Raw genomic sequence first — 26,622 nt, forward strand, 5'->3', positions numbered from 1 at the left:
GTGGGCAGGGGCTGCTCCAGCTTGGCTGCTTCTGGCCCCGTGCAAGGCTGCTGACGCCCAGCCCACATGGGCTGGGAGCCGGCAACCCTGTGAGGCTGGAGCAGGCCGGAGCAGGCCTCCGCTCACAGCAGGCCTCTCCTGGATAACGGTTGACTCCTCACATCTCTAGCCAGCCACAGGCCTGCTGTGACCTTGTGCAAGCCACTGGGGCAAACTTTTTTCAAACTGACAATGGCACCTAAATCTGTATTTTGGCTCCTAAAAAAAGTGGGCTAATTTCAGACGTACTGAGCTCCTGCAATTCCCCAATGAAGTGAGAAGTGCTCAGTACATCTGACAACCTGGCCACTGTTTTAAGGTGCCTAAATGTGGAGGTGGGTGCGCAATTTTAGGCACCAGACTTGAAAAAACTGTACTCTTTGTCTCTCGAGCATGCGTGTAATCTACCCTGAACTCTATGAGAACGTTGCATGTGGCTAAATTCAATAACACTTACAAAGCACTTGGCATTTCCATCCAAGGATTGCAAAGTATTATTCATAGAACTCCACAATATGACATAATGACTGAAAGGGCCAGTGTTCTAAAATGTGGCCTCTTCCCTTTGTGGCTCTTGTTTGAGGGCAGATTATTGCAGACACAGCTATGCAACTAAGTCTTGTAATTATCTGCAGGTTCAGGAATCCACTACCTGATGGTGCCCACAAGGACTAACATGTCTAAATGACACGTGGGTGCAAAATGGGAGGTCATTCAAGGACTCTTGGGAAAATTATACCCTAATTCTGCAGTCCCCCCACCACACTCTTCTACCTTAGGTTCACCTTGTGCCCACCGTGATTGGGACTTGGAGACAGGTGACTGCAGGCTTCTTTTTGGCTGAGAGAGAGTGGAGTGCTGCAATAAATGAAGCTGAAAAAGGAAAGGTTACAGCTGAGTAAAATCTGGAAGGCCCTGCTTGTTAAACGAGTTCATAAATTCTTGCCATGTAAGTCATAGTCATGGCAGCAAACATCCTAGATGCAAAGGCATTGGATCTGAGCTGGGAGGTGAGATGTGAGCAGTCAGTTTTTAAAAAGCAGCTAATTATGGAGCCTTGAAAATCTGCACAATGCTTCACAGGACGCTCCTCTTGTAGCACTAGGTCTAAATGTAATGGTGAAAAGACCCACTGTCACACCCTCAGTTTTAGTTATGCTGTCATACAGCAAGGTGCAGAGCTGTGTGTATGATCAGCTGGAGGGGAGAAGATGCTCTCCAGCAGGAAAATAATGTTATGGGCACATGTAGACTGGGCGTTCCCTTTGTGTCTGGATCTTGCTGCAGGGCAAAAGGGACGTTGATTGCCTGCAAATATTTTCAAGCCTGACACATGTTACACAGCTGCCTGCAGCACTCCACGTGGAGGAGGAAGACCTGAAGAAGTGCAGTGTGATGCTAGAGGGCTGTGTGGGAGCGAGGGTTGGTGGAGATACAGGGCAGAGTGAGAGCTGATGGTGGCCAAACAGGCCCTTTAAGTACCCCTCTTTCCTTTTTTTTTCTTTTTTTTTTTCCTTCTTCCTTCAAAGCTGGGAGTGGGAAGAGTTTTCCAGCTCCGTGCTTCCCAGACTACGAAGCTGAACATAGTTTCTTGAAGAGGTGATCAACATACTGCTCCAAAACCTGGGAAAATTACCCATTGTTGACCATCTGTGTCTGCAGAACACAAGCATAGCCGTGGATGAATAGACTATAGGCTGCCTTTTTGGAAACCATGGTTAAAAGCAGCTTGGACTGCACCTGGTGCTATGTTGGATTGCACACTTGATGTCCGTTATTAATAATGGGTAATTTTCATAACGAGACAAAGCTGGAGTGTTGGCCGGATGGGATCACTTGAGAGAGATGTAAGTGGGTTTCCAGCCATCATCTCTGGGGCTGAGAATTGTTCTGCTCAGGGATCTTAATCCCTGTTAGTGGAGGGGCAGAGAGACGGGGATCTGAGCTTCAGTGCTGGATTCCTGTGTGTGGGAGTAATTACTTTCCAGTCAGAAATTTAAAATGCATTTTGCCATGTATTTTGAAGCAACTATAAGAAATCTGAATAAAGCACAGGCATCATTTTCTTTAAAAAATAGGAAAATGGAATTGGAGCAAAGCTATTTTCTTGCTTTGCTAGTGGATTTATAGATGCATTTTTAATAATGTGCTCTTATTCAGTAACCATATTTAGTTGCAGTTTTGTAAAAGCCACATTTCCAAAGAGAGACTCATTTTCCAAGAATGGGAACAGAATGGTTGTGGGGATTGGAATATGAAATATTCCATCTTTTGGTCACCCGCTTGAACACAGGGAAAGCTGTGAGTTATTGAACTGCTCCCTTTTGGTGGCCTGTGTGAAATGAGTCGGTGGGATGTCAGTCCAGTTCTTTGTGGAAGGTGTAGCTGTATCACAAATCCCACCATTACTGTTGGCACCCTCTCTAGCAACCAGAGCAGAGAACTCAAGGATAAAGAGACCAGTCTTCTCCACCATACAGGCAATTCCTTCAGTTCTGTGTGTTGGAAAACATTGGCACTGGACAACTTGCCCTACCTCTGTTGTTGAGCACCTTGTTGTCTGGATGAGCACAAGACTTTAGTCTCTTGGGAAGCTATTAATAATCATAGCAATCGTTGCAATAATAACTTTTTATGTGGCGCCCATGCCTGAAGGCTTCTGGATATTTAACAAAATATAACTCAAACCATGTTAATCAAAACCAGAAGACAACATGACCCAACAAAGTCAAGAATTGGCAGGGCTGGCGGTGCTGGGGAAAACACGTGAATGTAACATACAATAAATAAAACCATACTGCATGAACTGTAAATGAAAGAGAATGATTTTGTGCCTCAGTCAGGAGAAAGAACACCAGGCAGGACAGCAGGCTTAAGTTTAGTGGAAGGGTTTTCTACGCCAGGTCTGTACTACCGGAGAAAGTCAACCTAAGATACGCAATTCCAGCTACAAGAATAGCGTAGCTGGAGTTGATGTACCTAAGATCAAATTTCTGTGATGTTCCCCCTGTGGGAGGTTGATGGGAGAACCTCTTCCACTGACTTCCCTTACTCTTCGTGACCCAGTAGAGTACCGGTGTCAACAGGGGTGTGATCAGCGGTTGGTTTAGAGGGTCCTTACTAGAACTGCTAAATCAACCCTCGGGAGATTGATCACTCTCTGGACTGAGAAGGCCCAGTGTCACTTTGCCCTCACAAGCATGAGGGATGTAAGAGTTTAATCAATTAACTGATAAGCTGATGCTTATTGGTTCCAGTTACCAGTTAAATGCCCATGGGCTGTTGGTACTGGGAGCCTGAGGCATCTGGCACCTACCGCCTGCAGGGCCGGGAGCCCAAAGTGCTTGCTGCTCCCAGGTCCAGCACGGCAGGCAGCATTTAATTGTGTAACCAATTGAATTGTATTTGATTACATGGATAACATTTTAAAACTGTTACTCAGGAATACAGCAGAAAGGGATCTGGGGTCTTAGTGGACCACAAACTAAATACGAATCAACAGTGTGACACTATTGCAAAAAAAGCAAACGTGATTCTGGGCTGCATTAACAGGAGTGTTGTGAGCAAGACACGAGAAGTCATTCTTCCACTCTACTCTGCGCTGGTTAGGCCTCAGTTGGAGTATTGTGTCCAGTTCTGGGCACCGCATTTCAAGAAAGATTTAGAGAAGGTCCAGAGAAGAGCAACAAAAATGATTAAAGGTCTAGAGAACATGAGCTATGAGGGAAAACTGAAAGAATTTAACTTGTTTAGTTCAGAAAAGAGAAGACTGAGAGGAACATGATAGCAGTTTTCATGATAACAGTATCTAAAAAGGGCGTCACAAGGAGGAGGGAGAAAAAATGTTCTCCTTGGCCTCTGAGGATAGGACAAGAAGCAATGGGCTCAAGTTGCAGCAAGCGAGGTTTAGTTCGGAAGTTTTTCCTAATGTCCAACCTATGGGGTGGTTAAACACTGGAATAAATTACCTAGGGAGGTTGTGGAATCTCCATCATTGTAGATATGTAAGAGCAGGTTAGACAGACACCTGTCAGGGATGGTCTGATGGTGCTTGGTCCTGCTGTGAGGGCAGGGGATTGGGCTTGATGATCTCTTGAGGTCCCTTCCAGTTCTAGTATTCTATGATTCTAATCCCTAACAAGCATGAAATTCACTTTAAAACAGATTTCTATGAGGGAAACTGTATTTAAGATCTAATATGCCATATTTCTCAACTGAGTCGTCACCACCCCCTGAGGGAGGGTTACAAAATGCAATTGTAAAGGTTACGAAGTATTGAAAAGTTCATTACAATTCTAAAGTAAAGAATATCAAATTTTCAGATTAATTCTGGGCTGTCAAAACTTCCATAGTTTGGGAGGTTAAATGCAGTAATATCAGTCAAAGGAGTTATTATGTAGAATTATCATTGTTATCATGGATACACTTTTATAGAAAAATGTAAGAAAGGATCCTATGAATGTCTGACTTCAAATAAGGGGTCACCACTGTGAGAAAGTTGAGAAATACTTGTGTAACGGTTAGGATGCAGGAATGAGGCCCGGTTGGATCCTGGGTTCTATTCTGCATGACCCATTATGACTTGGGCAAGTTGCTGTGTGCCTCAGGCAAAAACAGACCCTTAGTGAATCCCCAAGTTTGAATACCTCCTCAGGAACTTCTCGAGTCAACACCATCTGGACTGGAGACCTTTGCCAGCTTTTGTTTTAGTCCCAGTGGGGACCTGGGAGTACAAAGGCATGTGGAAATAATTAGAGGATGTGGAATGGGGAGGGGCAGAAATGCGAAAGCTCTCTGCATGCTTCAGAACCCCAAAGAGGAGGTTCTGCAAAAGGAAAAGGCTTGGTGGTGGGTTCATAAAGTCTTCAAGTGACGATTTCCTGGTCTGTCTCTTTCCTTTCCAAAAGCCAATCTCCTCATCTGGAAAAAGCAGGTATTTCAAGCTACAACTTACAGAGTGGGATGTTTGCATTTCCAAACCCATTTATGCTAGCTACAAGTCTCCCTTGGCATCCCTACAAGTGGCAGTAGTCTTCCGCTAGATGTTGCCTGAGTGACTCTTGATGTTTTCTTCACTGCCCTCTGGGAACCACATTTCTGATTGCCAGTATGAACTAATCCGTTGGTACTCATGGACGAACCCATTTGTGAGTGCCGCTCATGACTCTTTCTGTTTTCCTTCTGCACTAGGTGACTTTGGAGAAAGTGTTAGGAATAACTGTGTCCGGAGGCAGAGGATTAGCTTGCGACCCCAGGACCGGCCTTGTCGCATATCCAGCAGGGTGAGTCACTGAGCACGTCATTAAAGGCCTTAGCTTAACCCTGGCTGATGCATACTGTATCTTTACATTGATGGATCAAATATGGTCTTTGATGGGGAGGCTGTTAATTGTCGCTAAGTAGTCTCCTAACACAGAAGGATGACTCCTCTCGGCAATGTTGGTTTAATATCTTGTTAGAGGGATTGCATTTTTGCTGTCATCTTTTAATGAGATTCTTTTCAGCTCTTGCTCTTCATGCTTTCAGCTAAATGTTAAAAGCCCTGTGTTTTTTAATTAGATTTTCTGGTGTGCTGAACATGCCCATTACCCAGAGGTACATTCAATTCTGATGGTGATGCTAAGAGAGGCAACTGTAGCACAGAATAACCCTCTTGCATGTGTTCTGTGGTGGCTGGCATTGTGCTCTTCGCCCAGATGTGGAGAGAGAAATCCAGTCTGACTATTCTGGTAGCTTCAGTACAAACATCCTATGGAATACACACACACACACCCTCCTTTCTCCTTATCGCCCCTCCCCCACCTTGTAGTATTACCCTGATAAGAAGGAGGTTGTCTCTCTCAGGAGCCTACAAATGCTACTTGCAAGATTGGTTACAGTAGGTTGCTCATAAGTAATGAGACATTTTCTTCTTCTGCACCAAGGGATTGTGCATTCTGCCTTCACATCTCCTGAGAAGCTGAGCTCAGATCCCCTGGGAAGCACATTACCCAAGAGCACTGGGCTGGCCTATTTTGTTTATGAATATTTTCCCAATAAAGCAGCTTTTATCTTGTCTTACTGGTCACAAGAGGCCCAGTCAATTTAAATGGAATATAAAGTTATTGTTGTTGAGGCTGAAGAATCCAGATTAAGTATTGACTCTTAGCACTAGTAATATTGATAATTTTGCAATGGAGTACTCTGGAGCAGAGCAATGACAGACAAAATCAGCAGAGGATATCCCTGAATGTTATGCCTTGGGAACGTAGAATACTTAGTATTTTCTAGTACGAGTGGTTCCTCTGCTATATAGGTTGACCCATTAGGGCAGAACAGTAGTTACCGAATCCCTGATTCCATTGAAATTTTAGCCCATCATTTGATAATCATCCCACACGTTTCTAATGCCTCTGATCTCTGTTCGCTAGAATTTGACATATAGTTGTAGATGAGCTGTGTTTTGCATAGCTAGTCTTCTATGGCAGGCAACTGTCTGTTTTGGCTTGCTGAGATAACAGTATCTAGAAACTTGAGCCTCAGAAATAGAAGAGCCACCTGAAGTAGAGTCATGAAAGCCAAATGAAGAAAACATTTCAAGGCGGGAACGGCAAACATTGCCAGATCCCAACAGCAGTACCAAGGAGGATGAAGCCTGAGATTTAGCCAGAAAGATGTGATTGGATACTTTGAGATCAATTTGTGTGTAGAGAAGATCATGTAAGTCAGGGGAGGGGACCGAGAGTGAAGCTGATGGAAGGAACTTGGAAAAGCCGTTGTAGATGCCATGTTGGAACATTCAAAAGGCAGTCAATGAAATTTGAGTCCTCTGTCTGTCACTGTTGCTTAAAGCAGTAGGTGGAGGAAGTGGACCTGACCCGAATTTTTCTCTTTTCTGTTCTTGCCTGCTCTCAAGAGTTTCCTGTTAGGCATTGGCAACTGCATATTTAAGCTTAGGGTATGGGTGTGTAGCAGTGTAATTTGTAGGACACAATATGTTTATAGTAGGAGTTCTGATTTTTATGTATGGGCCCCATCAAGAGCCAGATGTGCTGGGGAACTGGTCTCTGCTAGATAAGATGCGTGTGATGACCACTAGCCACTGTTTTGTCATGTACTGTCTGTCATTTATACCCTTTATGGCTGGGAGCCCTTGGGGGACTGGAATTCCAGTCTGTGTTTAGCACTCATTATCTGTTGTAAAACACCTTGTAAGCATATGCTGCTATATAAACAGGCAAAATAACTTTCATAGGGGCTTTTCTTGGGTGCAAGAGGCAGCCTGAGGGCATGCACAGCTGAATGCACCTAAATTGCCTGACTTCTAATGGTGTAAAGGCCATCTTGTGAGGCAGAAGTCCTGGGGTTGCTCTGGAACCTGTTTAAGTCTTGTAATGTGTGTTTCATTTATTTAAAAGAGCTCTTTTGTTTTTAAATTGTCTGCCGTTTGAGATCTGCATCCAAGTACAGATCTGTGTTCCTCATCCGAAAGCCCCCAGAACCCAGGCAAATGGATTCCATTGCATATTTCCCGCCCCCCCAATATTCCATATTTTACTTACACACGCAGAGGGAGAGGGAGAGAGGCGCACAAGCACAGATTTTTTTTTTTGGCTCTTCTACAGCTTAAAATAAACTAATTTTGTTACTAGTGATCTGCTGTGAGAAGCTCACGCTTGCCAAGAATCTGCCTTCTCTGTTCTATCAGATGTGTAAGGACACGTGGAGATTATTCTGGGTAATTAAAAAGTTATTCAGTTTCTTAGGCCTTTGCATAGGACTCCTTGTTCTTACTTGTTAATAGCACCATAGGTCCTCAGCAAGATGCTTAGGCCAGTTGTGTGTTTAGCAACGTGAATGGTTTATTTGCATCACTGTTTGCATGCAATAGCTTGGCTGTTTTGTGATGCTGATGTGATTTGGCACTGTCAAGACAATCATTTGTTCCTAGCTTGCCCTAGGGTTTGTTATAAGTTCAAAACACACCACGGGAATAGACTGCAGACCTAATTGGGACTGCGAGTTCAGTTTTTTGTTGTTACTTTCCATTCTTGTTCCCAGGGGATTTCTCCCTTCTGGGCCATTGGCAGAGAGCCTGGCATCACTATCTTGATCTTATTTTTGCTTGGTTGAATTTGCCAAATGGTGTTGCCTTTCAAATGGACATCGATTTCACTAGCTAGAGCCATGTATGAGGCAGCTGGCTTGCACCTCCAGCACGCATTCACCTGCGCTCCAAATATTCCAGTGGTGTACTCAGCACTGTACAAATGTGCTGATATATCCCAGGTCTGAGATGCAAATTCCCTGCTCTTCCAGTAAGGGACCAATTTTTATGTAGCAGCTTTGTACTTTCATTAGAGATCAGACTGGAAGCACCACACTAACTTCTGACCAAAACAGACTGCTGAGCCCTTGACCTTCCTCCTGACAGAAGAAGCTCAATCTGCCTCAACAGGTCTCCATATCAGTTGGTTGTGTTTAGTCCTGACATTTGCTCCCCTTCCTTTGCCTGACTGCCTCTTGGTCCTTCTCACTGTGGAATCAGAATTCTCGGCCTTTTGCCTTAATCCAGCCCAGATCCTACTGAGCCTTCTTAACTTATCACTGAGCCTTCTAGCCCCAAGTGCATAGCGCATGTGTTTTGCTTTCTTTCTGGTTTGGCTCTTGTTGGCTGGGATGCTTTCATTCCATTCCAGAGGTCTGTGTGTAGGGTCTAAATGCAATTAAAGCAGTCTTGCTTGGGGAGGCCCGAATAGATGGGGGATGTACTTTATCTGGTTTCTTGGAAGGTCTCTCCTATGCCACCCTGGTCTTGTGCTGACAAGAGTGTAAGAGAAATAAGCCCGCATTAGTTTAACTTGACTTACATCTGTGCGGTTTGTTGTATGGCAAGTGGCAGTGTGAGCTGAAAGGGGAAAACGTCTTGGATTTTTTTGGCAAGCGAGAACCTGTTTTTATGTCCCCTTTTTGGTTTGTCTTCTGACAGTTTCCTCTGCCCCTCTTTCGTTCTGGCTTCTCATTTTTGCAGTAGCTAGCAGTGGTTCGGTCTCCTGGAAACAAGAAAGGAAACAAAGCTAAGAAAATCCTCTGAGATTACTGATGGCTAGTGTAAAAAAAAATGTTTTGAAAGGGGGGAATATATCTGTCCGTTTGAATTCCAGGCCAGATGCTCTGAGGACTTGAGTCAGCTCTTTGGTGTTTGTTTTCAAAAGCTTGTGAGGCTGCGTGACCAAGTGACTCGTTTTACTTCTCCTTTTTTAAAATCCACTCTTAACCCCTCTTCTTGGCTCACAGTCGGTCATGAACCTCTGCTCCATTCAGACAACTCCGTTACCTGCTTCAGGGAACAGCTGAATTGTCAGCAAGCATGGACAGCGCTTTGGTAGACTTCTGTTTTGTCCAGGGTAGCCTGTGGTAGTGGGTAGTAAAGTGCTGTGCTGTTCCAATTGCTGAGCCCTTTAAACACACCATGTCCTGATAAGTAGGAAGCACTTCTATGATCTACTCAGCTCTATTAGCTTTGATTACCAATTGGCTGCTGCTGTGACAGAGATGCGGGGCATATGGGTTAATATAATACTCCAGCCATGGGCAACCTAAGTTAGTGAGTGGGCCACATGAATGGCCCTCCTTCATCTCAGTGGGTTGCAAGATTTTCGTAACCAAGGCTGTCTCCAGGGATAAGAGATGTGTCAATGGTACTATAGCAGCACTTTGATTGGATGCAGAAGGAGCATGTGGTTCTTACAGTCAATTTTGTGTGCGGTCAGCATGCACTTCCCTACATGAACCCTGGCTTTACATGTGTCATTTAAGCATTACAGGTAGGGAAAAAACGTACACAAACAGAAACCAGTGGAATCTGGCAACCCTGTAACAATAAACAAAATGTCTTGCAGACCACACACAGAACCCCAGTGGGCTGCAGGTTGCCCATCACTGCATTATACTGTCTCTTTGGGAGAAGTTGAGTTCAAAGCTGTAGTGGGTAACAGGTGTAAGGAGTTAGCTGGTCTCAACTTGAACATTTTCTCACATCTACCACCCTCCTCACACAAAAGAGTGAACCTCCCTCACCCCATGTGTCACTTGATATGTGCGTGGCAGCTTCTGCTCAAGAAAAGATGCAGGACTGGAACAGTGAATTACTACCAAGGTGCATTGAATTCATTATCTTGTGAGCTTTCACACAATTTGTCTTGGCTAATGCAGACACAGACCCGCAGCCTTTGAGATGCACGTACAATACTAAATTCACTAAACAAATGATCCAGAAACCTCATTCGGAAGCTGTGCAGATGCTGAATTGCCCATGTTTTTTGGCACCCAGTGTCGGGTGAGATGAAGGCAGCAGGGAGACCAATAGTTTGCCAGCAGAGGAAGGCAGGGAGAGTTTTTTGTTAGTTTACAGATACTCTGCAGGGATTAACGTGAAGTGTGGGGGGGGGGGGGGGAATAAATCTCGCCAACAGCACTGTTTGTTCTTCTCTGCTTGCACTGGCGGGACCCTCGCCAAACAGTGCTCCTGCCATTGGAAGCTTCTACCTGGTCTTGACTTACTGAGAATGTGACCTGTCTGTCTTTGCTGGTGAAAGCCAGGCAGGTGTAACCACCGGGCGTGGAAGATGCCTGTAGGTTAAGTCCTTCAGGAAGCAGGTAAGCTACAGGACGAGGTGGCTCTTCTGCATAGGGCTTCATTGAAAAGATGCACGTGAAGATGTCCAGGATGGAAGAAGCTAGCCAACTATAGATAACTATGGCAGCACCAGAGAAGGAAGAACCGGTTGTTCTGTGGGTAGGAGACTGGTTGCTGTCTGAAATGGTCATTAGACATTGATTCACACCACCTGCTCCCTGGTCACCTTTCCATCAAGGTTAAGAACCAGTATGTTGTACTGGCAATAGGAGGCACAGAGCAGACCCCAGTTCCTGTGAAAGAGGAGTCCCCTACCTGCAAGACTAGGAGACTAACAGCCACCATACCCAAAAGAAGGAAACCTAGGATAGTGGTGGGCCAGGGCTTCCTCTAAGGTGGAAAGAGACTTTCATCTGCTGACCTGACCTAATGTCCTGGGAAGTGTGTTGCCTAACTGGAGCCCATATCCATGGCATTTCAGAAATATTATTGAGGCTCATTTCTCCCTTTGCCTATTACCCCACAATTCTCATTCAGAGGGGCACTAATGACACTGCCAGGCATGATCCTGAGCATATCAGCAGTGACTGTAGGGCTGTGAAAGGGAGGCTGAAGGCATCAGAGGTTTTTACCTTATCCATCCTTTCAGCTGAGGGAAGGGACCCAAGCGGTGATGGACACATCCTGGAGATGAATGCCTGGCTGCACAAATGGCATTAACAATAAAACTTTTGTTTCCTCCGTAATGGGATGTGTTCTAGTAAGGAGGCATGCTGAGATGAGCTATGGTTCGTTTGAGTAGGAGAGGTGAAGCCTAACTTCAATTTCTGGAAAGATGCTAAAACAAATGAACAATCCGTATCAATCAGTTTGTAAGCATCTACAGTATAATAGGATTAGAAGAAATAGCCAACATGGATTTGTCAAGAACAAAGCATGCCAGACCAATTTAATTTCCTTCTTTCACAGGGTTATTGGCTTAGTGGATAAAGGGGAAGCAGTAGCTATGATATAGAGACGTGTTTTTAATAAGGCTTTTGACACAATCCCACATGACAATATCATAAGGAAACCAGAATTGTGTTCTAGATTAACTATAAGGTGGATGTACAACTGGTTGAAATACGATTCTGAGAGTAGTCATCAGTGATTCCTTGTTGAACTGGGAGGATAGGTCTAGTGGGGTATTGCAGGGGTCTGTCCTGGGTCCAACACTACTCCGTATTTTCCTTAATGACTTGGATAATGAAGTGAAGAGCGTGCTTATAAAATTTGTAGCCGACACAAAGCTGGGAAGAATTGCAAGCAGTTTGAAGAACAGTGTTAGAATTCAAAATGATCTTGATAAATTGTAGAATTGGTCTGAAATCACAATGGAAAAAATAATCCCAACTATACATGCAAAATTATGGGAACTAATTTGGCTACCATCACTCAAGAGAGAGATCTTGGAGTCATTGTGGATAGTTCTCTGAAAATATCCACGCAGTATTCAGCAGCAGTCAAAAAAGCAAACAAAATGTTGGGAATGATTAAAAAAGGGATGGAGAATAAGACAGAAAATATCTTATTGCTTCTACATAAAACCGTGGTATGGCCACATCTTAAATACTGCATATAGATATGGTTGCCTCATCTCAGAAAAGATACATTGGCATTGGAAAAGGTTCAGAAAAGGGCAACAAAAAAGATTAGGGGTTTGGAATGGGTCCCATATGAAGAGAGATTAAAAAGACTTGGACTTTTCATCTTAGAAAAAAGAAGAGACTACTAAGGGGGGATATGATAGAGGTCCATAAAATCATGACTGGAGTGGAAAAAGTGAATAAGGAAAAGTTATTTACTTATTCCCTCAATATAAGAACTAGGGGTCACCAAATGAAATTAAGAGGCAGCAGGTTTAAAATGAACAAAAGGAAGCTTTTCTTCACTCAGCGCACAGTCAACCTGTGGAACTCCTTGCCAGAGGATGTGGTGAAGACTAGGTCTTTAACAGGGTTCAAAAAAGAGTTAGATAGATTCATGGAGGTTAGAGATCCATCAATAGCTATTAGCCAGAATGGGTAGGAATGGTGTCCCTTGCGTCTGTTTGTCTGGAAATGGGTGACAGGGGGAGGGATCACGTGAGGATTATCTGTTGTCACTCCCTCTGGGGCATCTGGTATTAGCCACTGTCAGCAGACAGGATACTGGGCTAGATGGACTGTTGGTTTCACTCAGTATGGCCATTATGTTCTTAACAAAATGAAATTCACTAAAGGCAAGTACAAAATACTACACATAAGAAGGAAAAATCAAATGCAGAACTACAGATCAGAGACTAGCTGGGTAGCTAGCCAACCAGTGAAGAAGACCTAGTGATTATAGTAGATTACCAATCGACTATAAGACAGCAATGTGATGCAATTGCGATTAATAGAAGTGTTTTACACATGAAGTAGGAGGTAATTATCCTGCGCTAGTCGACATTGGGTGAGGCCTTAACTGAAATAGTATGTACAGTGCTGGGCATCACACTTCAGAAAAAAGATGTGGGCAAACTAGAAAGAGTCCAGAGAAGAGCAACAAAAATGTTTCAAGGTATAGAGAACCTGACCTATGAGGAAGGGTTAAAAAATGGCCAAGTTTACTCTTGAGAAAAGAATAAGCAGGGGGATTTGATAAGTCTTTCAATATGTTAAGGGCTGTTACAAAGAGGACAATGATCAGTTATTCTCTATGTCCACTGAAGATAGGACAAGAAGAAATGGGCTGGGTCTGCAGCAAGGGAGATTTATGTTAGATAGTAAGAAACCATTTCTGACCTATCAGGCTAATTAAGCATGAGAACAGTTTACCAAGAGAGGTTGTAGAATCCCATCCTTGGAGGCTTTTCAGAAGAGGTTAGGCAAACACTTCACATTTCTTGATCTTGCCTTTCTGTAGGGGGTCTGTCCCCTCTGGACCTACATTTCTATGATTCTATGATCACAGATGGGAAGGAAATAAATGAGCAAGTCAGGAAAATATTAATACATGTCTGCTGCTGCTTTTCAGCAAGAGCTATTTAGATAGGAGCAAAGCTTCTTTTGTCTCTGCTTTTTCACCTTGGATTATGTTGCATGACAATTACTCCTTGGAGGTGGGAGCTGTGTCCCATAGTTAGCAGTGGAATGCCACATGCCCTCTTGGGTCAAATTTCATTTTGTCACTGCTGCTCCAGGCACATTGGACTCTGATGGTGCAGGATTGTCTTGCTAGATAAACTCACATGCCAGACTGGGTTGTGCAAGGAGTGAGCGGGGCAAAATCTCTCTCACTCTGGCGTGGTGTGGATTACTCAGTGCAAGCCTTTTGAACTTGGATAACCCTCTTAAATCATGGCCGTCCAGGTTCTGCTTCCCACTAATCCAGGGACAAGTTATAACCCAACAGGAAGATGACAGCAATCTGTGTCACAGCTAAGAAGAGGGAAGGGTGAGCGAATCAGCCAAAGTCAGCATTTCTCCAGCCAGAAATCTGCTCCGCACGTGTGGAGCTGTCTCAGATGACTGAGTGGTAAATCCCCCTGGAAGCTGAAAGGGTGAATTTTTTTTTTTCCCAGAAGTGGTTGGTTATTGGTTTGCTCCCAAATTCTTCTTCCTGTTGCACATAGGCTCAGCCTTATAGGTCTATCTTTCCCAGCCATCCCCATCTGGAAACCCTTGGAATATTTTAACTGTGGTTTTCTCTGGTGTATAGATAATTGTACAACGAGCAGCACACAATAGAGAATCAGTCATACAGGGAAAAATGCCCTTTAACCAAACTGAAGGCAACTATTGCTTAACCTTGATGGGGACTCTGGCATTGCCAATACAGGAGTTTTTGGATGGAGTTCATAAAGGGGTTTGAAGATTGCGCTATCCTTTCTCTCTCCTCAGGGATATGTCAGGGAGATCAGATTAGGCATCTCTGTATTCCTGGACATATGTCTCCTTTCACCCAAATCAGCTAGTAATATGGGCAGACACACTGGACATATGCCATACCTCATAGCTATTTCTGACATCCCAATATCATTGTCTTCTCCCCAGTTTGCAAGTGTAATCTGGAAACTGACCAAACTATGAGGTGACCAGCCTTCCTGTTCCACTTCAGAATAGTTTCCCTCACCTGTGCTTGGTGCTGACATTAGATGACACACTGAGAGCAGCCTTGGAAATACCTTGGGCACTAACAAGAAGCCTGATTCTCTCTGGCTCTTCACCTTGGGTAGTCATTTACACATGTGCAAAATGCCACTGTTCTGACATGGGAGTATTTTGCTCTGGTGGAAATGACAGCACAAGTTGCATGGTAAGGGAGAATTGGATTCCACATCTCAGGTAGAATCGGGGCTGTTCTTGAAGCTGCTGGGATTCGCCTGACATATAGCCTGTGTGGGCTCGTCTACACTGGCCCCTTTTCCGGAAGGGGCATGTAAATTTCATGAGTCGTAGTAGGGAAATGCGCGGGGGATTTAAATATCCCCCGCGGCATTTAAATAAAAATGTCCGCCGCTTTTCCTACTTCAAAGTAGGAATAAGATCCTCCGGAAAAGGGCACTTTTTCCGGAGGATCGGGGCCAGTGTAGACGCTCTTTTCCGGCTTTTTTAAAAGCCGGAAAAAAGCGGCGGACATTTTTATTTAAATGCCGCGGGGGATATTTAAATCCCCCGCGCATTTCCCTACTACGACTCATGAAATTTACATGCCCCTTCCGGAAAAGGGGCCAGTGTAGACGTAGCCTGTGCGCTCAGCAGTTCTTCAGGGGCTGACATCTGCAGTTGTTCTGTGCCCTTGGCCTTAGGTTGTAAGATTCCATTCTGAGCAGAACATGGTGGCTTGTAAAGACCTGATAGAAACACATTCTAAGAGGCAACAACCCTGCCTTCAGGTAGTGCAGGGTACTCCAATCGCCGTAGAGGCAGCTTTCATCCTCTTCCCTTGGGTTAGACCCGCCTGCAGGGACTCTGGTCTGCTGTGAATTAATCTATTGCTTTGGGCGGTTACGCTCCGAGACATCATCTGGGGAGACTTCTCTGCCTGGCACCATGGAAGGGTCAGGCTGCTAGCTGAGGAGGCCCCTTTATTCAGACTATAAACGCACACATTTGGAAATAAAGAGTCATTTCTGCAACTGGGCTTGGGGCTCACCTCTTTGTTTTGTTTTCTGTGCCAAGAAGGAATAACACAAGGTTTCATAGTCTGATTCTGGCCAAGAAGATGAAGAAAAATTGCCAGATTCCCCCCCGGAAAAAAATATCTGTTGGAATGAATCTGGAACATTTGTTTTCCACCTCCTCGTTTCCCCTTCCCCACCCATTTTAGTTAGACAGCAGAGAGAGGGGAGTATATTTGTGCTGAAAGAAAAGGAACTCACAATAAGTTGCCTTGCTCTACTCTCCTTTACTCTTTCAATGTTCTCTCTCTATTGCTGCCCACTAGCCAAGTTTGACCCACCTGGGATACTAGAAGAGGTCTCTCTACTCTCAGTGATCTTTCCAGAGAAATAGTTAAGAATGTTGACATTTTAAATTACAATCATTAGACTTCTGAGTAGCGGCCTTGTGCTGAGGTGCACACCCCAGATAAGGTTAATGAGGGTTGCAGAGGCCAATTAGGTCACCTGAGGAGGAGAACCAGGGTTAACCGAGAGTGAAGCTCAACTTGGGTAGGGCAAGGGTCAAGGGCCAAGAGCAGAAAGAGGCTGCAGGGGAAGGGGCTGCAGTCACTACCTAAGGTGTGAGAGGTCATTAAGGACAGGAAGGACGTCCAGGGAGAGTGTAAGCCCTTAGCTCCTGTGCTGGAGTAAGGAGTCTAGCCTAAAGAGAAGGAGGGTCAAGCAGCCAAGTGGAATAGAGTTAGCTCTAGTAGTGAACCAGAAGCAGGAAAGAGAAGATAAGGGCTCCTGGAAACCACAGCGGGGATTGAGGACTTTAATTGCTGGTTATGGGGTCCCTAGGCTGGAAGCTGGTAGTGTGGGAGCCCTGAGTTCCTTTGCTAGTTCCTGAGATGATAGCACAGAGCCTGGGCTGAGGCTGAAAACCATCTGGAAATGGCTTTTGGACTGTTGTCCTGGTGATCATTGTGGTCCTGGGAGGGGAGGACTAAATGGGGACCTGGATGGAGGACAAGTGACTAGAAGAAAGGTTATTGCAGAGTGAGGAAGGAACAGGGAGGCACATGACACAGTGCTGCCTTCCCTGACCTAGATACAAGGATAGAGCCCTCAAAAGGATCAGGTTCAGTTCCACACTTCTCTGGGCTATTATTTCATCCTGTTTGCAGATTCAGACCAATGTCTCTGCCTGGGTTTATACTTAATTTCCATTTTTAGGCTTGTCTTCAGAGCCTGAGTTATACGATCTTTTTTTTTTTTAAATTGAAGCTTAGATTCTGTATCCTCATAAGGCACCTCTTCAGAAGGAAGTACTGCTTTGCTGACCCACTGTGAATTCGTCCACTTTAACCATCGTCTCATTCAGTGTAGAGTTTGAGGCAGATGGGTAAAAGAAGCAATGGTATTCACCCCTTAATGTTGCTGGAAGAACTCATCACGTTGACTGCCAGTGGGAAAATGCATTCCAGTCTTTAAAATCAGATTCTCAGCTTTTCCCATCAATCTCTGATTGTTGGGTGTCCATTTTTCATTTCTAAAGAGCTGCTTATTTTAAAAAAGTGTAGTTAATCCAAGCACCTGAGTGCCTTAAATTGATAAATTCTAAATTACAAAAGAATAGGGTATCATAATTGCAATGTAAAGGCCAGAACATTCTCCCCCCCCCCCCCCCCCCACGCTGCACAACCGGAAAAAGGAGGAGAAAAATCAAACCATTTAGTAAACTAAACAGGGACAGTAAGAGCTTGACCAAAGAGATTGTTCCTTGCACTGGACCCTACGGCTTATGGGACCTGGCTGCTGTCACACTGCTGGAGGGAGCATGTTCTAGGGGCATGAGCCCTTCACTGAGAGTTCACTGCCACTGCCTGTATTGAGACATTTACCCCCAGGACAAAAGAGTATGAGCGGTGGAATGGAACATGACTGCTGTGGTGAGCCAGAGACAAATCTCATGCCTTTTGGGGCATGTAGGAGTATACGCAGCTCTATCTTTAGGAGGTTTGGGGCCCAGTACAGCCCACCTCTGTCCTTGTCCCACCCGTTCCCCCAAGCCCTGCCCTGCTCCTGCCGCTTCTCATCCATGCTCCACCCCCTTTCACCACTGTTACTCCTCCTCCCCCAAACAATGTGACTCGAGATTACTGGGGAATCAGGCACCAGCAACAAGGGGTTCCCCCCATACTCATTGTGACATCATGAAGTGGAATGACCTGGCTCCAGCCCACTGTGCTGCCCTGAGCCCAGCTCCCAGCTGCATCCATCTACTTCCTGTTGCTGTGATGAAAGTGGGGCGACCCAGCTGGGAGAGTCTGGGGCTGGGAAGCTCTGCCTCATGCTGCTCCTGCCAACACTAATGAATGTGCGGTCCAGACTGACCACTGCTGCCGGTGTCATGCCCCCCAGTAATCCCCCAGGCTGTGCTGGACCCTGCAAGGTCCCCGAAAGTGTGGGTCCCGGTGCAGCTGCCGCGAACTGTTCAATGGAAAGAAGGGGACCTGGATGTACATCTTGAACTTCTATATGATGTGAAAAGCTAGTCACAGCAGAGCTTCCATTGCTGGTATTTGGAACTCACAGTGCCCCACCTCACTTGAGACAAGCTTCCGTATTCTGTGCTACCTGGGGTTTCTGGATCCTTTTCAAAGGTAGCATGCAGTAATCCAGCCTGAGGTTATAAAGGCGTGGTTCACTGAGGTGAGGTCTGCATTCAAGAGGGAGTGTTGTAGCCTGAGGCCAAACATAGATGGAAAAAGGCACTACATCCCATGGTTTCTATCTGAGAATCCAACAGTAGCAATAGTTCTATTGTGACTGCTTCCCCAAAACTGCCAAGTGTGTGGTACACTTGAATGGGCACCCCCCCCCACTCCCAGTGGAAGGCATGCTGCACCAGTATACTTCTCCCAGACGCTGCTTCTACTTGTTGACCTCACTTTTGTCATACTTGGAGGGAGTCTGTGCAAGTTCACTTCCATCCTCATTGTCATCTCTGTGAGGCACTACTAGAAATTCCCATATCTAGGTGCAACAACTTGGAGCATCCTTTGTGTACTAGGCAACAATATTAGGCTGCCAAAGAGGCCATGTCTATACCACACATGCACTTCAGTATAAGTACACTTGATTGTGGTGCCTGAGGGCACATTACACTTGAGTGCCGTTCTCTTCTTTCAGTTCAGCTAATTCCTATTGCTTTCATGGAAAATATAGATAAAACTATTCAGGGTGCAGTCAAAAGTTAGGAAATGCCAGATTTACAGTTTACTGTACAACATTTGTTTGCTCTCCAGGTGTAAGGAGGCAGGGGTCTGGAGGCAAAAAATGATATGTGATCATGTAAAGCAGAGATGGGCCACCTAGGCTAGCGAGTGGGCTGCATAAGTGGCCCTCCTTCATCTCAGTGGGCCACAAAATTGTTGCAACAAAGATGGTCTCTCAGGATAGGTCATTTTGCTAATTGCACTTGCATACTTAGAATTTGTGGAGTGCCCAATTGAACCATAGCAGCAATGTTCTATGCAATCGGCACGCACCTCACTTCACGTACCCTTGCTTTAAATGCTTGTCACTTTAGTAATACTTGTAGGAAAAAAACATGTGGATGGAAACTAGCAGAATCTTGTAACTCTGTGCGTGGGCAACAGTAAACAAACTGTCTCATTGGCTGCACACAGAATCCTGATGGGCCACATGCAGTCCTCGGGCCACAGGTTACCTCTGACTGTGTAAAGAGTGTCCCATAATATATACACATAAGGGGCCGAAATCCAGCTTGTACTGTCAACTTGAATTCTTCATTTCCTGAGTGCTTGACTTTGTACCTAAGCAATATTCTTTAAATGTTGGAAGGGGGGAGGGGTAGGGTAAAGAGTTGTATGTAATTTCTTACTTTTTTCCTTTAAAAAAAAAAAAACTAAAGGCATGTAACTAGTAAGTTCCTTCACCTCCACACCACATCATGCATCATTGTCTACAGCACAAGGGGTTGAACTATAGGTTAGCTGGTAACTCAGGAAAGCTCTTATTTCAGAGTGGCACGGGTTGCTGCTACCATGTTCTAAATCTGGGGGGCAGCAGTTGCATGGGGCCTGATGTTCTCTCTGTCATTCCCACCACTCATACCCCCGCTCTGGTTGTGCTGCTGGAAGGGTGGTTGGGAAGAGTCAAGTCTTGCTTCCGCTGTCCCCTATTCCTTGTTACAGCCCTTCTGGCAACAGTTAGACATTCCCAGTACAGTTGTTGGCAGTGTGAATCTGACACTTCAATGTTTGCGTTTAGTTATAATTTTGTTCTGCTGCCCAAATGTGCTGAGGAACACAAGTGAGAGGAAAGCAAAGGGGGATTTTTCAGTTTCTTGGGACAAAGAAAAGGCACTTCTCAAGCCTGAGGGCTTTTCTCTGACCGCATTTCAAAAACCTGCTGCAAACAGCAGAGGTGTAGAGCTTCTAAAAGAAACAAGTTACACAAATATCCTATAGTGGAAAGTAGCAGGCACCCCAAATATAGAGGTTACTAACTATTCCTTCATGAACTGCTGATATTGTTTTCACGCAGCATGTGGTAGTGTATATTACACCAATCAAAATGTCAGAACTTGCACAGCTTTTAGTGTAGTCTTTTTAATTATCACTTGGACTTAAGCTCCTGTTGCTACTATCTTACTGCATTTTTTCCCTCTAACTTGTCATTAAGTAACAGGGAGAGTGGCTGTCCACTCACAGCTGCTTCCAGTGATCGAAACTGATTAAGAAAATTTGGTGGGAAGTTCTGTTACTTTTAACCCACATAATTCATTACCTGAGGCTTTGACCCAATTAGCCAATGAATGAGCTAAATGGAATGTATGCCATTTCCCTTCCCCCACCACAACCTGTATTATTTTGCTATATTTGAGTATCTGTATAAATGGATGGCAGTGAAAGAGCAAAGCACAGCTGTTTTGTTTAATGAGGCTACTAGACTCTGGAGTGAAGCAGGGCAGGTAGGAAGCATTGGTAGATTTGGAAAGCTATTGCATGTCCATGTGCTTATCCTTCCTCTGGCTGGAAGAGCAGCATTTGCAAAGCTTGGAATCTCTCTGCTATTTTGAATCAAGAGGCTTTTTCTTATAAAGCAGATGATGCTCTGCAGTGCTCAGAGTTTTCTAGTTGCTTGTGTAAGGGAGGGTGCGCGGGGGTGGAATTGAGTAGGAATGTCTAAAACTGCTCGCTTACAGGTAGTGGCCCGTTTTCGCTCCTACCTGGGAAGAATTTGGCATCTTCTGTGTATTGATGCCTCCTAGCAACCAGTGCCTGGTGCGGCAACGTGACTTGCTTTTGAGCCAAATTTTAAGCTTGCATAAGACTGAAGAGGAAAAAAACTGGTTAAGCCTGGGATAAAACTTGGAGTTGCCAACTGCCTGAGCTGAGCTGCCGCCCTCCCTCTGAACCTCATGACAAGCCCGGTGTCTTCTTGCAACATTGACATAAATGGCAAGTTTTTAACTTGATGCATAAACCTCCAATCAAATATCCCCCTCACCAAGTGTGAACAACAGTTTCTCTCCTCTTGGAAGATCTGGCACTGCAGCTGGTAGTGGGTTTTCCCTTGCTGCCAGAGGGGATGTTTGTTTTGGGAAGCCCCTTTGCTAATAAAAGTGCTAAGAAGCTGTACATTTTATTTATACTTTATCTGTATGTGACAAATACATACACACTACAGGGCAAAAGCTGTTGTTTGTTTTTGCAGAACTGAGTTTGACACAGCCGAGGCCCCTTGCTTAATGCTTGAGCCCATAATACACAAAGCTGTTGCTGCATCCAGGCTGCTCTCTGATCCTCCCCTTCCTCACGAGCCATGGGCTGTTCTTGGCCAGTGGTTCTGTGGCTGTGTGCGCTTTCGAGGAAGCTGATCCTCTGATGCTCGGGCACAGCTGCTGCAGGAATAATGCTCACGGAGGCATTCGGGGGAAGGGCTGCTCTAATTTCTTTGCTGCAGTGGGGTTTTTATCATCTGCTTCGGCGTGCGGAATAAAGAGCAAAGCTTGGTTATTGGATCCTGGAGGGGTCTGCCAGCACACATTACTCTTCCAGGGAAGATTCTGAGAGGAAGGAGGGAGACTGATTCAGTAAGGGGGCTCTAAGCCAGTCCCCCTCCCCCAGCCATTTCCCTGTGTGGGTTAATTAGATTAAATTAGAGAGAGAATTCAATTGTACACTGCTTTGTAAGTCGTCTTGTGATTGATGCCTCTTTAATATTGGCTGCATCCCTTGGTAGTGGTAAAGCAGTTACGTCCTGAGGCACCTGCTTTGGGATCTCCCCTCCACCCCACCCTCCTTACTCTGGTTTGCATAGAAAGCAGTGTCCCAGGGCTGTAAAGTCACAATGCCCTGGCCATGCCTGCTAATGGAACAGGAGAGGCGTAGGCTTGCTGTTCAGTCAGGATATGTTTTTCTTTGGAATTTCGCTGCAGGGAAAACTTGTTTAGCTTGCAGGTCCGTGCAGAGCTAAGAAACCCGCCCTGTCCTGCCTTGTAAGAGCAGAGCAGCACTAACCTGCAATCCAAAGCCAGATGTACAAAATGGGAGTCTACTCCGTGCCTCCCTTCAGTGGGGCTGGCAGGACCTCTGTTTGGTTCCCTTTGAGGAAAGGTCACTCTGACTCCCAGGGAACTCGGAGTTTGGTTGCAGCCTGGTTGGTGACTAATCGGATTTTTCTACATGGATTTATTTGTAGCTTCTACCACTCTTGCCACTGTCTCCCCTCACCTGTATTAGTCTTTCCCTTTGCTTTTTCCCCATGCTTTCACCACATCCTCTCCCCTAGCTCTGCTCACTTTCTCCTCTCCTCAGGGGGCTGAACAAAGACCCCAACTACCTTACCCATTACAAAGATAGCTTCCCCAATTATCACCTCTAATACTATTAACTCACAGACATCTCCCCTTCCCCACCTCTAATATCATTAACTCACAGGCATTTACCTTCCTTCCCCCCCCCCCCCCCCGCATCCCCCCTCTGTTCTGTAATGTGATTTGTCCTTTTCATATGTGTTCATTTTTTTAAATTGTATCCTTTGGTATATATGGTTGTGACTATTTTCTTCCACTATTTGATCTGAGGAAGTGGGTCTGGCCTACGAAAGCTCATCATCTAATAAACCATCTTGTTAGTCTTTAAAGTGCTACATAGTCCTGTATTTTGTTTCACTTTCTCCTGCTTCTCCTGGGTGCTGCCCCCACTGGAGCCTCTTTCCCCCTGAAACTGTATTTTCGGCCCTTCTGCTAAGAACATAAATTCTGATGATCATCTGCTTGCTGCTTATATACCTGTGAAAGATTTGATGGGCCAAGGAGTCAACTGCTGTTCCAAGGTCCCTGAAGCTGGTATGGTGGTAGGTCTATAAAGGCTGAGGCTCATGTGTCTGTGTCTGGATGAAATCATCAGGGAATTGAGGCAGCAGATTTCCAAATGATTCGAAAGCACAATGCTCTATCCAACCCACAGCCCTTAGAATTTCTATAGGAACCCGCCTAGAATTTAAAGGGCAGGGTGTGGGAGTCTTGGCACAGAGCTCGTCGGGGCTTTGCTTTCAGTCACATCCTTGCTGTTTGTTTCTAGTGGAACTTTTGTCCTTTTCCACAGCATCTGCATTGGTATGGGTCTGCCCGAGTCTCCCTTTCTTACCCTCCCAAGTCTCACTCTTATAAGCTTGTTGCTCACCCTCCCAACACACTGAATGCCTGGGTGGTCCTCTTTGCCTTGAAGTCACTTGTCTTTTGGTTATCCGTCATTGTGGGTCCCAACAGCGCCCCTTTCATGCTGTGCAATGGCTCCCTGGGTAGGTATTCTGACATAGCACTGAAATCCCTCAAGTGGGGAGGGAGTAAGTGTTGCAGAAATGTGTTTTCAAAACTTGGTGCAAGTTTGATTGTTGGATGTTTCCTGTACCTGTGGGCGGGGCAGGGTGTGTGATTTTTATGTGTTCGTGTGTGTGGAGAGTCATTGTCCTGTGTCCTCTGGAATTATGCAGCCGTACACATTGCCACATAGTTCCCTATTTGAAATTTAAGTAACTCTTTAACATTTGACTGTCTTTCAGAGGTGGGGTATTTGCAGGCAGACCTGCTCCAAGCTCCACCGAGGAATCATTTCTGCAGGAGGTGGGGGCCTAGCACTGGGAGAACAAACAGCAGTTGGGCTACTGAAGAGAGAATAGGGAAGGGGTGTGAGGGTAGGTGCCCTGGTGGAGGCATTTGGATCAAAGCGATTAGGCAGCATAGAGCCATTACAATTAAAACCAGATGGTTTTCCATGCTGAAAACTGTGTGTGTATAAAGTTTTCAGCTTGGTGTGAATTGTGATGACTTTCAGCTGCTGAACTGGCTTAAATTTCACTACTTTCTCCAAGCTCCTTTCTCTTTCTTGCTGGTCCACACCACCACTGCTAATCCATGTCACACACAACCCAGCCTGGTCATCTGCCTTTTGGAAAAGGTGCCGACCTATCTTGGAGTTTTGGTAGAAAGCCTCCCCTTCACTAGTCTCATGTCAGATGAGTACAAAGCGCCATAGACCGTCCTTACAGGTGTCTGGACTCAACTTCTTCTCTGCATTTGTTCTGTGAAAAATGTGGAATCTGAGTCTATTTTCCCTTTTTTGTGCATGCATGCGTATGAATGTCCCAAGGCTAGGCGGAAACCTAGCTGTGGGCTTCAAGTCTGGGGAGACGACCTCTGCTCTGAGGTTTTTCACTGACTATCTATTCTGTCTGACTTTGAAACTTCAGCGGTGGATGGGGAAAGCATGACCGCTGGTATGGCCTCTGTTTCCACTTCGTGCCCTTAGGGGTTTTCACAGCTAGGCAGTTTAAAAGTGTTGTTTCATATTTGTAACACCTAATCCAGGCAAACTCAGTGACTGAGGTTATGGTATAACCCTCCCCCCTCACTTGGCTGCTCTTGGCATAATGAAACTCTCACAACCACTTGGCGTTATTGCTTTATAGCTCTGTTACCATGACAGCATTTTTTAATTATAGGAGTTGAAGGGAGACTCTTGCACATCTGAATATCCATTACCAGTCCCACCTGGCCCAGAGGTCAGATGCATAGCTGGATGGACTTACAGAGAGCCTGTGATGTATGCATTTCATTAGGGACTGCTTAGAGTTGCTAGTGCAAGCTGTTTGCAGTACACAGAGAGAAGGTTTATTGGTCCTACAAAACCTGGGAACTGTGCTACATATTCTTAACATCATCCTCTTATCTGTAGCTAGCTATTTACATACGCACATATTTAACCTCTCCAGTAATGGGGGCAATAGTAGTGTTGATGGTCATCTTGAAGAAAAGTGCAGCTTTCATTCTGCCTGAACTTTACAGGAACATCCAGGTGAATTGGCATTCCAGAAGGAAACTCTTGTTATTTTTCATGATTCCTTGATTCTGGCTTAAATCATTTGACCAATGAGGGTAAAGGGAGCAATTTCTATAGGGAGAGGCAGCTGAGTGCTATCCCATGAGCCAGCAGAACAAGGAACATTTAACCAGTGGAGGGAAGGGGTGAAGAGAGAGAAATCATGTAGAATATTTTTCCATTACCCCCGTATTGGAAATGTCTGAGCTCTCGGTGAGAGAGGATGAGTTATGCACATTCTGCAGAAGAAGGGAGGGTGGGAAGAGGAGAGACAGCCCTTGGCTTTGCAGGGGTTCTCCCTGCAAGGCCTGTAAATCATCTCTGCTCTGCCTTCCCCTTACAAAGTATGTGTTTTTCTTTCCTTTTTCAGAAAGCTTTGCATCTACCATTGAGTCTGGAAGTGCTGCTAAGAGTAGCTCTTTGTAATAGTAGGGCTGGTGAGGGAAGGGGTAAGCATAGTCAAGGAGGTTCCCCACAAGGCTAGCGGGGCAGTCATCTGAGGTGCTTAGAGGAAAAAGGAAGGAGGTTCCCAAAGCTGCTTCCAAAAATAAACGCTGTTTTATGTAAGCTTAAAAAGTGGCGTTTCCCACTGGGGCATATTTTCTGTATCTGGTCATGCATTGCCGAGGGTGCTAGGGAATGATTGGGCCTGCCACCTTCAGTTGGATGTATCTTGTGACCATACATAGTGACGTTCTGATGGAAACCCTTCTGCCGGATAGATCCAAGTTGTTGGGGCCAAAAATGGCTGATATGGGTGAATGTTCCCTTTCCAGGTACAAGTGGGGCAAACGACTTATTTTAAATCTTATCTTCTGCTGTGTCTCTGCTTGGTCATGAGGGGTGGTCTGCAGGCCAGCTGACTTCAGCAAGAGTGGATGGTGCTGCTGTGTGGTTGCACAGCTCTTCCCTGAGCGTTCTCAAAGAGAGTTGTAGGGCAGTTGTTCCTCTTCCCCAGTAGCCTCCTACTGTGGATTTCCACTGCTTTCCATCTTGGTTTCCCCTCTTGCCAGCGTGTGGTAGGTGGTGTTAGGAGAGTTTGTGAGAAGTGTTTGGGCTTTGGTGCTGTCAATGTGCTGAAGACTCACAGCTCTAGGTCTCTACCTCAGCTGCCTTAGTTCAGTGTCTAAGGGAGATTGGAGCATGGATGGGAGTGAGTTGCTAGACGTTCAGTCCAGACAAAGCTGAGATGAGGCTGTGACAGGTTCAGAGATGCAACCAGAAGATATGGTGAAGATGGAGCAGGACCTGCTCTCTGATGTTCTCTGCTGTGCCATCTAGACTTTTAAAACAATACATTCCCTCTGGGAGCCTTACTGCCCTTTCACACAATTCTCATGCTTAACAACATGTAATCTCCAATTCATGAGCTTAGCAACTTTTAAAATACAATGAATCCCTTTGTTTTGTGCCAGCCTTCTTATTTAGCTGTTTTTTTCCTGCTA

General features: G+C 45.3%; 1 protein-coding gene across 4 annotated transcripts in view; it reads left to right on the forward strand.

The window, feature by feature from the left end:
- LOC102448110 (mitogen-activated protein kinase-binding protein 1) overlaps positions 1 to 26,622 on the forward strand; it is a 128,097-nt gene that overhangs the window by 39,124 nt on the left and 62,351 nt on the right. For 3 of the 4 annotated variants that reach the window (XM_075927194.1, XM_075927191.1, XM_075927192.1), the window contains exon 4: positions 5,230 to 5,321. The exons of the other annotated variant lie outside the window; for it this stretch is intronic. In XM_075927194.1, coding sequence (XP_075783309.1) covers positions 5,230 to 5,321 — 92 coding nt within the window. The remainder of the gene's footprint in view (positions 1 to 5,229; positions 5,322 to 26,622) is intronic. 4 annotated transcript variants of the gene reach the window in all.

The sequence above is a fragment of the Pelodiscus sinensis genome, chromosome 4 (genome assembly GCF_049634645.1).
Source record: "Pelodiscus sinensis isolate JC-2024 chromosome 4, ASM4963464v1, whole genome shotgun sequence".
NCBI lineage: Eukaryota > Metazoa > Chordata > Testudines > Trionychidae > Pelodiscus > Pelodiscus sinensis.